Here is a 14,663-nt window from a genome sequence, read left to right as displayed (position 1 = left end):
CAAACTGCCCGTCTGGACTCGACCAGAGGGAGAATGTCTCAGGGACAAGGGGATATGTAGGAAAACAAGGAGTATATCTATTGCTCCTCATTGAAGCATCAAAAATGCAAATAAATCCCAGCACTGCAGTTTTAAGCCGCAGTCTCCCCCTGGAAGACGTCTTGTTGAATCACGGCATCTCCGACCTCCTGGAAGGATTAAATGCTCCCCTACCCGGTTCCCGAGTAGTACCATTTTTAATGTGTCTCTCCGGTGTCTGTGGACTCTCCCACTTGATTGAGTAAACTGATCAGAGACTGAAGTGTTTTAATGGCCTAATACCCAGGGCTAAGTTGGGGGGGGGGGGGGGGGAGAAAAAGCTTTGAGTAGCATTTAAATGCCGAGCAGCAATTAAAAGCACCTGGAAAAGTGGGGGGCTGCTCTCCTCACCGTCTCAGAAAGATCAGCTTTCGAAAAGAAGGAACACCAAATTTATTCGGTATGGGAGCAACGCCGTGGAGTCTTGTGAGCCGTGGAGTCTTGTGAGCAGAAATTCTACTTTGTGAGCTGCTGGCATTAAAGTTGTGAGAGAGCAATTTGGCTCCTGCATAAATTAGTTCTCTGGAGCCGCCCTTCCTGAGCTAAGACAAAAATCTGTGAGCAGGAGGCTAAAAAACTGCAAGCTGGCTCACACTAACTCATCTTAGAGGGAACATAAGAACATAAGAGATACCAATGTTGGATCAGGCCAAAGGCCTATCCAGTCCAACACTCTGTATCACACAGTGGCCAGAAATACCAGTGCCATCAGGAGGTCCACCAGTGGGGCCAGGACATTAGAAGCCCTCTGTAATGGGAGCCCCAGCCCTGACTCCTGATCTCCTGGAGAGTGACATACAGGAATTATTATTTCTAACTGTGTCAAAGCTGGCCACTACAGTCGCCTTCCCAGCCCTCCCTTCAGATACTTGTGCCTTCTAAAATCAGGCAGGTGGCAACCAGGAGACGGCCTTCTCAGTGGTGGCACCAAAACTCTGGAACTCTCTCCCAGGGAAACGTAACAAAACAACAGAAGAGAACATCAGAGACGCCCATGTTGGATCAGGCCACTGGCCCATCCAGTCCAACACTCTGCCACACAGTGGCCAAAAATACCAGGGGCCATCAGGAGGTCCACCAGTGGGGCCAGGACACTAGGAGCCCTCCCACTGTTGCCCCCCCCCAAGCACCAAGAATACAGAGCATCACTTGCCCCAGACTGAGAATTTCTATCTATACCTTGTGGCTAATAGCCATTGATGGACTTCTGCTCCATATGTTTATCCAATCCCCTACTGAAGCTGTCTGTGCTTGTAGCCGCCGCCACCTCCTGTGGCAGTGAATTCCATGTGTTCATCACTCTTTGGGTGAAGAAGGACTTCCTTTTGTCCGCTCTAACCCGACCGCTCAGCAATTGCATTGAGTGCCCACGAGTTTTTGTATTGTGAGAAAGGGAGAAAAGTACCTCTTTCTCTACCTGCTCTATCCCATGCATAATCTTATAAACCTCGATCATGTCACCCCTCAGCCGTCGTTTCTCCAAGCTAAAGAGCCCCAAGCGCTTTAACCTTTCCTCATAGGGAAAGTGTTCCAGCCCTTTAAACTTGCCTGTCCCCTTCTGCGGCCATCTTCTGCCAGCAGGCGAAGCATTTTTCGTTTTGCCTGGTGTTTTCTCAGTGATCCTTCCTTCCCGGTGTATATTTTAATGGTCATTTTTATATTTTGGATGGGTAGACCTAGATAGCCCAGGCTAGCCTGATCTTGTTGGCTTTTGGAAACTAAGTAGACTCAGCCCTGTTTAGTTTGGTGTAGTGGATAGGAGCGCGGACTTTAATCTGGGAGAACCGGGTTTGATTCCCCATTCCTCCACATGCAGCTGCTGGTGTGACCTTGGGTCAGTCACAAGTTCTCTCAGAGCTGTACTCTCAGGAGCAGTTCTCTCAAGAGCTCTCTCAGCCCCACCTGCCTCACAGGCAATGCTCCCTCTAAGCTGCAGAGTCTTGAGAGCAGAAATTCTACTTTGTGAGCTACTGGCATTAAAGTTGTGAGCGAGCAATTTGGCTACTGCATAGTTTGGCTACTGCATAGTTTGCTCTGGAGCCATCCTCCCTGAGCTAAGACAAAAATGTGTGAGCCTGAGGCTAAGAAACTGTAAGCTAGCTCACACTAACTCAGCTTAGAGGGAACACTGCTCACAGGGTGTCTGTTGTGGGGAGGGGAGGGGAAAGGAGATTGTAAGCCGCTATGAGACGCCAAGTGAAGGGCGGGGTAGAAATCCAAACTCTTCTTCTACTACTGCTACTTGGACGGGGAGACTACCAGGGAAGTCCTGGGCTTGCTATTGAAGGAGAAACTGTCCTTTAACATGACTAACACCATTTTATAATGTTGCTTGTTCTGCGGCCCCGGTCACACGGGCCGGATATCGCGGGGGGGGGAGGTGTGGCTGTTTGCCCCGAAGCGAACTACTGCTCGGCCGCCAGAACAAACGTCCTGACGACATCCCGTGGTTCAGGGGGACGTGCTGATCATACGTCAATCCTGCGGCACGGCAAAGAAGCGGCACGGCGGGGGTTGTGGTTCTTTTTAACCGAAGTGTGCGCATGCGCCGTTGGGTGCTTGTACGCATCCCGTGGAGACTTGGGGAAAAAAACTTTTTGCGACGGGACATGGGCGGGCGCCGGATGCCACGAGCTACCACCGGAAATGTGATCAGACGCCCGCCCTTGCCCCGCGGTTTCCGGAAACTAGTACCTCGGAGGTACTAGTTTTTTACGGCGCATCTTCGGCGGGAAGCCTCGGGTTAGCCATGGGAGCTCTACGCTTCCCAGATGTTGCGGTTTGATCGCGCCTGGAAAATCCGCCTATCTTCCATCTCTGTAGCATGGCTAATGCTCCGTGTGACCGCAGCCTTGCTTAGGAATTAACTCTTGTATCCGAGGAGTCCAGTGGGAGGGCTTCTGGAGTTCTGGCCCTACTGGTGGGCCTCCTGGTTGCACCTGGGTTTTGGCCACTGTGTGATGCTGAGTGTTGGACTGAAGGGGCCATTGGCCTGATCCAACATGGCTTCTCTTATGTTCTTAAGAGCAGAGGTCCATGAGTGGCTATTAGCCACAAGGTCTAGATGTCGGGGGCAGTGGTGCTCTGTATTATTTACGCTTGGGGGGCAACAGTGAGAGGGGCTTCTGGAGTTCTGGACTAAACTCCAGGGTCACAGCCCTGTTTAAATAGCATGCAATTGCCACACCCAAACACACCCCACTCCCAACTATAGGCTATTTACATAACATTACTTCTTGATTGGTTACTTCCAGATTCCAGGTGGGCTATTGTTCTTGGGCTCCAAGCTCAGCCAGTCTCTGGTGGAGCAGTCCTCGGATGTTTCAGTCCCAATATGTAACAGGGACTGAGGGGAACCTCCACATTCAGAGGCACTAAGCCTCTGAATCCCAGAGCCAGGAGGCAACATCAGGGGAAGGGTTTGGCCTCTCTGCCCTGTTCTTGGCCCTCCAGGGGAACTGCTCGGCCACTGTGTGAGACAGGATGCTGGACTAGATGGACCACTGGTCTGATCCAGCAGGGCTCTTCTTATGTTCTTATGAAGGCTTCAGCCTCTATGCCCTGTTGCTGGCCCTCCAGAGAAACTGGTTGGCCTCTGTGTGAGACAGGATGCTGGATTAGATGGACCGCTGGTCTGCTCCAGCAGGGCTCTTCTTATGTTCTTATCGGGGAAGGCCTCAGCCTCTGTGCCCTGTTGTTGGCCCTCCAGAGGAACTGGTTGGCCTCTGTGTGAGACAGGATGCTGGACTAGATGGACCACTGAACTGATCTTACTTGGCATAAGCTTCTCCGCCCATCATGCCAGTGTGTTAAATTGTTTTGCAGATTTTTTAAAAATTTGTGTTTTGTATTTATGTATTTATGTATATTATGTATTTAGGTCAAAGAAGATGGGGACGGCAAAGGATGAGATGGTTAGACAGTGTCATAGATGCAACGAACATGAAATTGAGTGAACTTCAGAGGACAGCAGAAGACAGGAGGGCCTGGCGTGACCTGGTCCATGGGGTCGCGAAGAGTCGGACTCGACTGTGCGACTGAACAACAACAAATTTATGTTTTATGTCCCAAGCCCTGATTGCCAGGGAAGGGGCGGGATAAAAATCAAATGAAATAAATAAACAAAATACACAAAATACCATGTGGAGTTCCACATGGGAGACAATTGTTGGGGGCAGCACACACAAAGGACTCACAATCCACAACACATGCACACGTACACAGAGTGTGCTTTGTCATTCATTCTACCCAAGAGCACCTTGTGTTAATACCCAAATCAAAAGTCCATTTCCAAGATTCGGCTCAGTTTAATGTTTAGAGAGGCTGGTGGCTTCCATGTAGAACCGTCTGCCTTCATTGATCCTGCAGGGAGGCATTTGACAGCAATACTGGAGGTTCCGTTGCAGGGGTATTCGCCACAGTATTCCTTCACACTGACCATTCCCCCTCTCTGCCACTAGGGGGTGGTTTGCCCACTATTTTTGTTTGAATGCTAGCTGGTAGACTGAACAGGCGAACAGCAGAAGATTCCGGTAGTCAGCCGTGTTGGTCCGAAGAAGTAGAACAAATTTAGAGTCCAGTGGCACATTTAAGGTCAACAAAGTTTTATTCAAGGCATAAGCTTTCATGTGCACGCATACTTTCTAGATACATTGAAATGAAAGTTACCAGTCCATACATATAGGTAGAAGGTGAGCATCTTCATTATGTTGTATGCTAACTGCCAGACAGGAGACAGCGCCAAGTCCTCCACTTATAACACCCAGCTCCTCCCCACAGCAAGGAGCATCTGGGCTCTGGGGGAGGGGAAAGGCCGCCCCACGGCCATCAAGCCCACCAGCTGGGGACTCTCTGCCTGCCACAGGAGCACCAGCCTGCCTGGACGTCCCCAAGAGACATCCAGCTCCACGAACCTTTTGGGGTGGAGTGGGCCACCAACACGGCTACCCCACCTGAACCTATCACAAATCATCTTTAGCCTTAACTATGGTTTCCCATGATGTAGATGTTTGGCCTAATCCTGGCACGTTCCTAATCATAGCACAGACTGGGATACCCATCAGGAGTCCTAGAGTGGGCAGAGGAAACCAGAGAAAGTGATGAAACCAGTGTTCGTTGAGGCAAGCCACCATACTGCACGCTTCACTGCTACACAACTAGGACCAAGGGAAACGGCCCGGGGGCCAACTATGTACACAACTAGGGACACTCCCCCCCTAGGTCCCATTGGTGCGTTTGAATCTCCCGCCAACGTCCCATTGGTCCCTCCGTGGAGAGACCAGGAGCCTAGTCCCCATTGTTCCTCCAGAGTCAAGCTCTGGGGTATTCGCCGGCCCCTGGTGGCGGCCAGCGGACACAACAGCCATCCTCAGTGGCAGAGGCTGCAGTACTTCGGAGCGTCCTTATCCCTCAACCTTAAGAGGGAATGGCTGGCCCAGCACCACAGCAGAGCAGAAATCGCCCCCCCCCCACACACCCAGGTCCTGCCCTCTCTCGGCAGAGGAATCCAAACCAAGCATCTGACCCGCCATCTCTGCGGGGACCAGAGTGTCAAAGCGCACGGTAGACCCGGTTCAGACGAACGGAATGCACATCCCTAATCTGAACAATAGTCTCTGAGCCGAATCCTAGTTTCACAAACCAACCATGGTTTAAAACGAACCACAGTTTCATGCTAAGTCTGAACCAAGCCAAGGAAAAGCTGAAGACTGTTGTTAAACACAGGTTCCAATTCTAGAAAAAGCTGGAGACCATTAATACAGATGGTGGGTGGGCATACTTGCCCCCCCCCATACAAAACATTCCTACATTCTGACCACCTGCACCAGTTCTATGGCATTCACCTCTAGAAACCACATTAATTGGAATGACCGATCTATTTTCCCCATAAACTTGGCAGCTAGAAAGTCACACTAGGGTCCATTCTGCATCTGGCATTCGCTGCACATTTTCTCAGCATTCGACCTGGTTCCCCCTTGCCTCAGAATATCTGTTTTCATTGCATTGCCTCGGATCCTGGCTTCTGCATTGGCTAGTGTCAGCTCGCCATCTACTTTGTTTTCAACGCTCGCTCCTGCATTGGTATGCAGCTTTTCCTGTGTCAGTACTTGCCTCAGTGGCCATCAGCCCCCTGAGCCAAGTTATGCATGGCGAGGTGATAAATACAGAGGGGGAAATAGGGGCGGCGGAACGGATGGAAATCAATGAAACCATGTCAAGTTGTCTGCTTATTGTTCCCTTGGAATCGGAAGCGGAGGAAGGAAAAGGTGCCGCTCAAAACCACATGCAGATACTCCGGGGCAACGCTGTATTGACTGCGAAGTCACCCCTGAATGGCCATAAATCTATGCAGGAGGTACCATAAAACCCGATGAACGAAGAAAGTGAAAGTGGCGTGCAGCGTAGAGGGAGATTAACCTCACAACGTGGCTGTGGGAAAACGGCAAGGAAACAGATGGGTGCAGAATCAGCCACGGAAAGATCTGGATAGCCTCCATATCCGCGAGCTTACCCTTATAACAAATGCAATTTGTGTACAGCTTAAGGAGGGTGGCCGTACGTCTAACAATTGCAAGTGATACTTACAGGGGTCTGAAAGCAGCAGAAGAGCTGGGTGAGGAAGGGATGGTTCCTGGCCAGGGTCAGGATCCGTTTCTCGGTCATGGTGCATTCCACATCGTCGTCTTGGAGGATCACGTCTTTCTTCAACACTTTGATGGCATAGAGATAGCCAGTCTCTTTGGTTTTAGCCAACATCACCTAAATACACCAGGAAGCGGAAGAGGACGAAGAGGGAGAAAGAGAAGGATCAGTGGCAGAGCATCTGGTTGGCATGCAGAAGGTCCCGGGTTCAATCCCCGGCATCATTAGTTAAAAGAAATTCAATAGGTGATGGGAAAGACCTCTGCCTGAGACCCCGGAGAGGTGCTGCTAGTTTAAGTAGATAAGCCATGGTCACTAGTCGATGTATACATACACACCAGGAGGAAACCAACTCCCAGATTTTGATACAATTAACAGTAATACATTTTTTATGCAACAGAACAAAGTTTGAGTTCAGTAGCATACGCATATGTGTGTATTTGTGACCACTGAAGAAGACCCACAGGGCTGAAACACATTTGCTCTTGTTCACTGTGATTTTGGTCTTCTTTGTACATCGTCAGCTGTGGGATATTCGTATGTATTACAAATTGTACACTGAGGACTACTTAGTCTGGTGGCTTTCCATCTAGAGCAGGGGTGTCAAACATATGGCCCATGGGCCGGAACCGGCCCATCCAGGCCTCTTATCTGGCCCGCGAACAACTGTTCATTACCTTTATGGCCTGATGACAGAGGCTGTGCATAATGTCCCTGTATACTGCCTCAGTGCTAATGTGGAAGGGGCGGTGGAAGTGGGAGGGTGGTCCTCAAGAAGATACTGTGAGGAAATACTGTAAGGGTGTTAATGTTTTAAGCACGTTTGTACTTTGAGTAAAAAATAATATTATTAATTAGGTTTGCCTGGGTCCTTTATAAAGTTTATCTCTCCGGTACCTGGCACTGAGAGCCACTTTGGTGTAGTGGTTAAGTGTGCAGACTCCAATCTGGGAGGACCGGGTTTGATTCCCCACTCTTCCACTCGCAGCTGCTGGATGACCTTGGGCAAGTCCTCCTCCTCCTCCTCCTCTTCTTCTTCTTCTTCTTCTTCTTCTTCTTCTTCTTCTTCATCATCATCATCATCATCATCATCATTATATTTTATGGCACACATGGCCTCGCCTGACAAAATGACATTTATGTCAGATCCAGCCCTCATTAAAAAAATGAGTCTGACACCTCTGGTCTAGAGGCTAAATTCAAGGCCCGTGCTTTTAGATTTGTATTTCAAGTGCACAATATAAAGACATTGATCTGTTTTGTTTAGTTCATTTTCATACTGCTTCAGCTCAGCCTTTGTGCTGCCCAATGAACGGAAGCTGCCCAAGACAACGGAGGCTGTAGCCGGTCAGGAACCAAAGTGCTCCTCCACAAGGACCGCCGACATCTCCAAGAAATCTCACCTTTCCAAAACTGCCTTTCCCCAGCACTCGGATGAAGATCAAGTCCTCGATCTTCAGCCTACTGGCCGAAACTTCGGCTACGCCGTTCTCCTCCTTCACGCTCTCTTTCTTCTGGCGCTTCAGCGTTGACCTGGAGACAAGTTTCTGCAGGGGGCAAAGAAAAGGACAGGAAGTGACAGCAGGCTTCCAAGAAGAAGAAGAAGAAGAAGAAGGAGGAGGAGGAGGAGGAGGAGGAGGAGGAGGGAGGAGGAGGAGAGGAAGAGGAAGAGGAAGAAGAGGAAGAGGAAGAAGAGGAAGAGGAAGAAGAGGAAGAGGAAGAAGAGGAAGAGGAAGAAGAGGAAGAAGAGGAAGAAGAGGAGGAGGAGGAGGAGGAGGAGGAGGAGATTGGATTTATACCCCGCCCTTCACTTGGAGGCTCAGAGCAGCTCACAAACTCCCTTCCCTTCCCCTCCCCACAACAGACACCCTGTGAGGTGGGTGGGGCTGAGAGAGCTCTGACAGAAACTGCTCTTTTTCAAGGACAGCTGTGCCAGAGCTTGTGACTGACCCAAGGTCACATCAGCAGGTGCAAGTGGAGGAGTGGGGAATCAAACCCCGTTCTCCCAGATTAGAGTCCGCACACTTAACCACTGCACCAAGCATCACAGGTGAGTTATGCGTTAATCGTTCTGACTGGGCAATCATTCTGAATGTGGGTGCTCTCAGGTGTCTGTAATAATAAGGACCAGAAACAGACGGAAAGCCAGCGTGATGTATTGTTTAAAGGGTCTCACTAGGATCTGGGAAATCCAGGATCGAATTCCCACTCGTGCCATGGATACTTGTTGGGTGGCCTGAGGCCAGTCACTCTCTCTCAGCCTAACCTACCTCACAGGGTTGCTGTGAGCATAAAATGGAGGAGAATGATGTCAGCGGCTTTCGGTCCCCATTGGAGTGAAAGGTAGGATATAAATAAAGTAAATAAATAGAAGAAAGAATGAAACTTGCTCAGTAGCAAAGTGAAAGCTGGCAGAGAAAATCCATGCCAGAGGATGTAGTGATGGCCACAAGCACAGATAGCTTTAAAAGGTAGTTTAAAAGATAGGTTCATGGATGAGAGGGTACCTCAAGAGCTACTAGCCATGGTGACTGAAGGGAACCTCCATGTACAGAGGCAGTCAACCTCTGAATCCCATTGCCAGGAGGCCACATCAGGGGAAGGCCTCAGCCTCTATGTCCTCTTGCTGGCCCTCCAGAGGAACTGGCTGGCCACTGTGTGAGACAGGATGCTGGACAAGATGGACCACTGGTCTGATCCAACAGGGCTCTTCTTGTGTTCTAATGAAGGCCTCGGCCTCTGTGCCCTGTTGTTGGCCCTCCAGAGGACCTGGTTGGCCACTGTGTGAGACAGGATGCTGGACTACATGGACCACTGGTCTGATCCAGCAGGGCTCTTCTTGTGTTCTAATGAAGGCCTTGGCCTCTCTGCCCTGTTGTTGGCCCTCCAGAGGAACTGGTTGGCCACTGTGTGAGACAGGATGCTGGACTGGATGGACCACTGGTCTGATCCAGCAGGGCTCTTCTTGTGTTCTAATGAAGGCCTTGGCCTCTCTGCCCTGTTGTTGGCCCTCCAGAGGAACTGGTTGGCCACTGTGTGAGACAGGATGCTGGACTGGATGGACCACTGGTCTGATCCAGCAGGGCTCTTCTTGTGTTCTTATGAAGGCCTCGGCCTCTGTGCCCTGTTGTTGGCCCTCCAGAGGACCTGGTTGGCCACTGTGTGAGACAGGATGCTGGACTACATGGACCACTGGTCTGATCCAGCAGGGCTCTTCTTGTGTTCTAATGAAGGCCTTGGCCTCTCTGCCCTGTTGTTGGCCCTCCAGAGGAACTGGTTGGCCACTGTGTGAGACAGGATGCTGGACTGGATGGACCACTGGTCTGATCCAGCAGGGCTCTTCTTGTGTTCTAATGAAGGCCTTGGCCTCTCTGCCCTGTTGTTGGACCTCCAGAGGAACTGGTTGGCCACTGTGTGAGACAGGATGCTGGACTGGATGGACCACTGGTCTGATCCAGCAGGGCTCTTCTGTTGTTCTTATGAAGGCCTCGGCCTCTGTGCCCTGTTGCAGGCCCTCCAGAGGAACTGGCTGGCCACTGTGTGTGACAGGATGCTGGAGAGGATGGACCACTGCTCTGATCCAGCAGGGCTCTTCTGATATTCTTAAGGGATGCTATTTGAATCTATATGTTCAGATGATGGAGCAGTAGGATTTCTCTGTAATAAAACAAGTGGCTGTGCATGTTGGATCTGGTCCATATATTTCTATCTGATTCAACCCCCTGTAACACAGAGGAAGAGATTTAATTATGCAAAAAATGGGGGGGGGGGGAGAAAAGGGAAATCACAGACTCACCCCATTGGGAGAAATATTTCCCGGCTGCAAACCCATACACGCCAGCGTCTTGGCGAGCTCTGCTGCATTCACCCCGCAGTTGGGTGCTACGTTGGCTTCGCATCGTATATGTACATTTATTTTACATACTGAAAACAACAACAATAAAACCAGACAGTCAAACTGAGCAACCCTCAAGATGACGTTTCTGCAAACCTGACCGCTAGAGAATAACTATGAATTTCCTTTAAATGCAGCCTCATGTACTTACCGGAGGTTCGTATCGGAAGTTTCTCAGGATAGCTCTAGGGATCGCCAGAAACTCTATGGTAAAACCACAGAGTTTCTGGCGATTCCTAGAGCTACCCTTTGTCACTTCCAGTAAGAACTTCTGGTAAGAATGAGAGGCTGCATTTTTTTTTTAAATCTCCTATGATGCTGCCCCACCCACAAACCTCCTGCTGGTTGCCAGGTTCTGCCTGGCAGGCCTATGGAATCCAGCACCAATTTCCTGCCCCCTGAGGAACTGAGGAACAGGAGAGAAAAAAGGCCTCCACGTAATCATGCTGTAGGGATTTTCCTAGACTGTATGATAAAACCGTGGAGACTAAAGAAGGCAACCTAGAAGTTTGCATGGAAGAAAACATCACATCCTTCAACTCTGCCCACTCCAGGCACTGCCCCTCAAATCTCCTGGCATTTGTGGAGGAAGTACTGGGAACCCCAAAAGGTTGGGAAAAAAGCAGTAGACTGATGGCTGCCAGTTGAGGTGAGCAGTCCTTCCATGCCCCAAATCTTCCCCCCTAATTCCCCCCCCCCCCCCCCCCCGGAAGAATCTCAATTAAAAATGAAATGGTTGAACTCAGAACCTCTTCAGATGCTCTAATCGTGACCTATGCCCCCTCAGCAGGGGTCATTTCCTGCAGGAGCGCACAGGAGCGGACCTCCAGCAGTAAAGAGGGGGCGGGCACATGAAACAAGCCCCACCCCCTGCTCCCAGCAGCCCTCAGTCAGAGCAAGAAGCAGCCAGGTAAGTTGCAGAGCCCCCCCCTCCGGGCCCCCAGTCCAGAACAGTCCAGTGGCACCTTTAAGACCAAGTTTTATTCAGGTACAAGCTCTCCCTCCTCTGCGAGGACAGATCTGCACGTTCCCCCCCCCCAATAGCTAGCAATCCAGAATTCTGAGTCCATCCCTGTGTTTGATATCTCTGCATATCTTCTGGCATGCAGAGGAGAGGATCCATTTAAAGGCCATCTGCACGCTGAACACAGATGAACCTGTTTTGCACCATGTCAGAATTTTGTTCCCTTTTGCTCAGGGCTTTCCTGCATTCTCATTTTCCTTACTTATCTGCTCCCGTTACTTTGGGGGGGGCTTTTCTGTTCTGCATGTGTTTTGCTCTCTCTAGTGGTCTTTTCTATATTACACCAGATTATGTTGGCATTAAACCCTGCCGTTTAAATCGGCAGGGAGCTATGCTGGACACAAAGCACTGTAATATTGAATCAACCACTAGAGGGAGCCAAACACTGGTGGAACACACACACCCCAGTAACACACAAGCAAGGAAAATGAGAAAAAAAAGGAGGAGGAGGAGGAGGAGATTGGATTTATACCTCGCCCTTCACTACCCGAAAGAGTATCAGAGTGGCTTACAATCTCCTTTCACTTCTCCTCCCCACAACAGACACCCTATGAGGCAGGTAGGGCTGAGAGAGCTCTCCCGAGAACTGCCCTTGAGAGAACAGCTCTGAGAGGACTTGTGACTGACCCAAGGTCACACCAGCAGCTGCATGTGGAGAAGTGGGGAATCAAACCCAGTTCTCCCAGATTAGAGTCTGAACTCCTAATCACTACATGAAACAGAAAAGTCCTCAGTTTTCTCTTCTCTGAAAGAAAACTGCTCTCCAGGGTCTCAGGCAGAGAAAGGGCAACTGGATATCCCAGAGACTGGATGTGGGGACCTTCTGCACACTAGTAGATGGGCTCCTGCTATAGTACCCTAACAAGGCCATCCTGTGCTGAGTTACTGTAGCCCAAACCCATTGACTTCAGTGAACTCAGGGCCAAACTCTGCCGTAGGTCTGGTCTCAGGGAAATCCCAACCTATGTCCTTTTTTTCAAACAGATGTGACCTTGGGGAACTGTCCCGGACACCAGATGGAAGGAAGGTCCCAGTAGCCCCAGGGTCTGATGGTAGGGATTCTCCCATCATAGCCCGAAAACCACAGCCTGGGTCTCAAGAACACAATCCAAGGCAAAGTCGGTAGGCAGTCCAAGGTCAGGTTCCATATTTCAAAAGGAGTCCAAGGGCCAGGTAACAGGAACAGATACAGAGCAGGTCAGGCATCGAGTTGCCAGATCTCTCCTGGCAACTAGCAAGGATGGGGGGGCGGCCCCCCCGCCAGGAGCAGGGAAACCTGATCTTGGTCATCTGGAGATCAGTTGTCATAGGCCCAGGATCGCCAGCCTCCTGTTGGCACCTGGAGATCTCCTCCTATTACAATTGACCTCCAGACGACCAAGTTCAGGTTTCCCTGGAGAAAAGGGCTGTTTTGTCAGGTAGACTCTAGGGTAGAGGTGTCAAACTCATTTGTTACGAGGGCCAGATCTGACACAAATGTCACTTTGTCAGGCCGGGCCACGTGTGCCATAAAACGTAATGCCAGGTACTGGAGATAGAAACTGTTTAAAGGACAGCAGCTGGTAAGGTCCCAATTGGTGTATCCTCACTGCAAGGCCCCATGGGCTGGCGGGGGGGGGGGGCCAAAGGAAAACCCACATGGGCAGACTGGAGAGCCAGCGATGCAGCACTGGGCAGATGCTACCACGATGCTTGACTGCTGCAGATGAGGTTGTTCCACCATGCTGAAGCCACAATAGAGTGGCTCCGCCCACTCCCCACCAGCGCTTCCTCCCTTGCATCAGTTGCTCGCGGGCCGCATAAGAGCCCTGGGTGGGCCGGATCCGGCCCCCGGGCCTTATGTTTTACACCCTTGCTCTATGGTATTATGCCCCGCTGAGGTGCCTCCTCTCCCCAAGCCCCACCCTCCCCAGTCCCCACCTCCCAAATCTCCAGGTATTTCCAAGCACAGAGCTAGGGTTGCTAGGTCCTACCTTCTTCCAAGCAGGGAGATCTTCAGGCCTTGCTGGGATCTTCTGTAATGTGCGCAAAGCACCCACGGTGTGATGACATCACCCGGAAGTGAAGTCATCACGCAGCCGATGTCGTGCGGCGATGCTATAGTTTTGGGGCAAAACTCTATGGTTTGAGCCCAAATTTACCACAGAGTTTTGCCCAAAGACTAGGGTGTTGCCATGTGACATTGGCGGAGCGATGATGTCACTTCCAGGTGATGTAATTTGTGCCACATTTTGGGGGATTTGTGGGAGGGCAGGAGCCTACAAAAGCAGGGGAACCCCCGCCCAGACCGGAGGCTGGCAACCCTGCCCAGAGCTAGCAACCCTACCTAGGCCTAATCACTGGCGACGAAGTGACATCAGCTAGCAACCCTATCTAGGCCTCATCACAGGCGACGAAGTGACATCACTTCCAGCATGCACAGGAAGTGTCATCATCAGGTTGCCAGCATGGGGACGAGTTGCCCTCCTCTTCCTCCAGTGAGGACCCATCCTCCCATGCTAAGACAGAGCTGTCCATGACACGAACGAAGGTTCCCATCCCATGCATGCTGGGGCCCGATTTTGCTTGGGAGTGTAGTGCAGGGACAGATGATTCTTCAGCCATTCTCGTGCCATTTTCCCAATCCAAAGCTGCCGTGGTCGGGGCCCTGCTTGGCTACCAGTGACCTCTAGTTTGGCTCTTAAACTAGCACAAGTCTGCACAGCATTATGCCAGGAAAGCACAGCGGCTTCCAGTTTGGAACGTCACTGCCCTAGCTGAAATGGACGTGGACACAATGGAAAGGTTTACTCCCCATGAGAAAGGCACAAGCCAGAGAGTATTCAGCTTACTTTTGCACTGTAGGCCCTGCCGCATGATGCCCCAAAGCAAGGATCCGCAGTGGTCGCAGAAAGTTGGCACTTTGTAATTGTGGATGCGGAACTTGTGTGGGATGTTAATTCCAAACCTCTGTTCAGAAATCTGAGGAGGAAAGAATAAAAGCAGGGGAGGGTGGTTACACGGGGAGGCATACATCGAGAGGGA

The 14,663-nt window shown here is 50.8% G+C and overlaps 1 protein-coding gene across 1 annotated transcript in view; it reads right to left on the bottom strand.

The window, feature by feature from the left end:
- Positions 1-14,663, bottom strand: part of PRKCH (protein kinase C, eta) — a 193,624-nt gene that overhangs the window by 77,524 nt on the left and 101,437 nt on the right. The window contains exons 6-9 of the mRNA XM_015422013.1: positions 14,471-14,600; positions 10,517-10,644; positions 8,124-8,267; positions 6,664-6,837 (exon numbers count right to left, since the gene is read on the bottom strand). Of these exons, the coding sequence (XP_015277499.1) occupies positions 6,664-6,837; positions 8,124-8,267; positions 10,517-10,644; positions 14,471-14,600 (576 nt within the window). The remainder of the gene's footprint in view (positions 1-6,663; positions 6,838-8,123; positions 8,268-10,516; positions 10,645-14,470; positions 14,601-14,663) is intronic.

Source organism: Gekko japonicus, unplaced genomic scaffold (genome assembly GCF_001447785.1).
Source record: "Gekko japonicus isolate JY-2015 unplaced genomic scaffold, Gekko_japonicus_V1.1 scaffold166, whole genome shotgun sequence".
NCBI lineage: Eukaryota > Metazoa > Chordata > Lepidosauria > Squamata > Gekkonidae > Gekko > Gekko japonicus.
The sequence above is the reverse complement of the archived record's forward strand: the minus strand, read 5'-3'. Positions and strand labels throughout refer to the sequence as shown.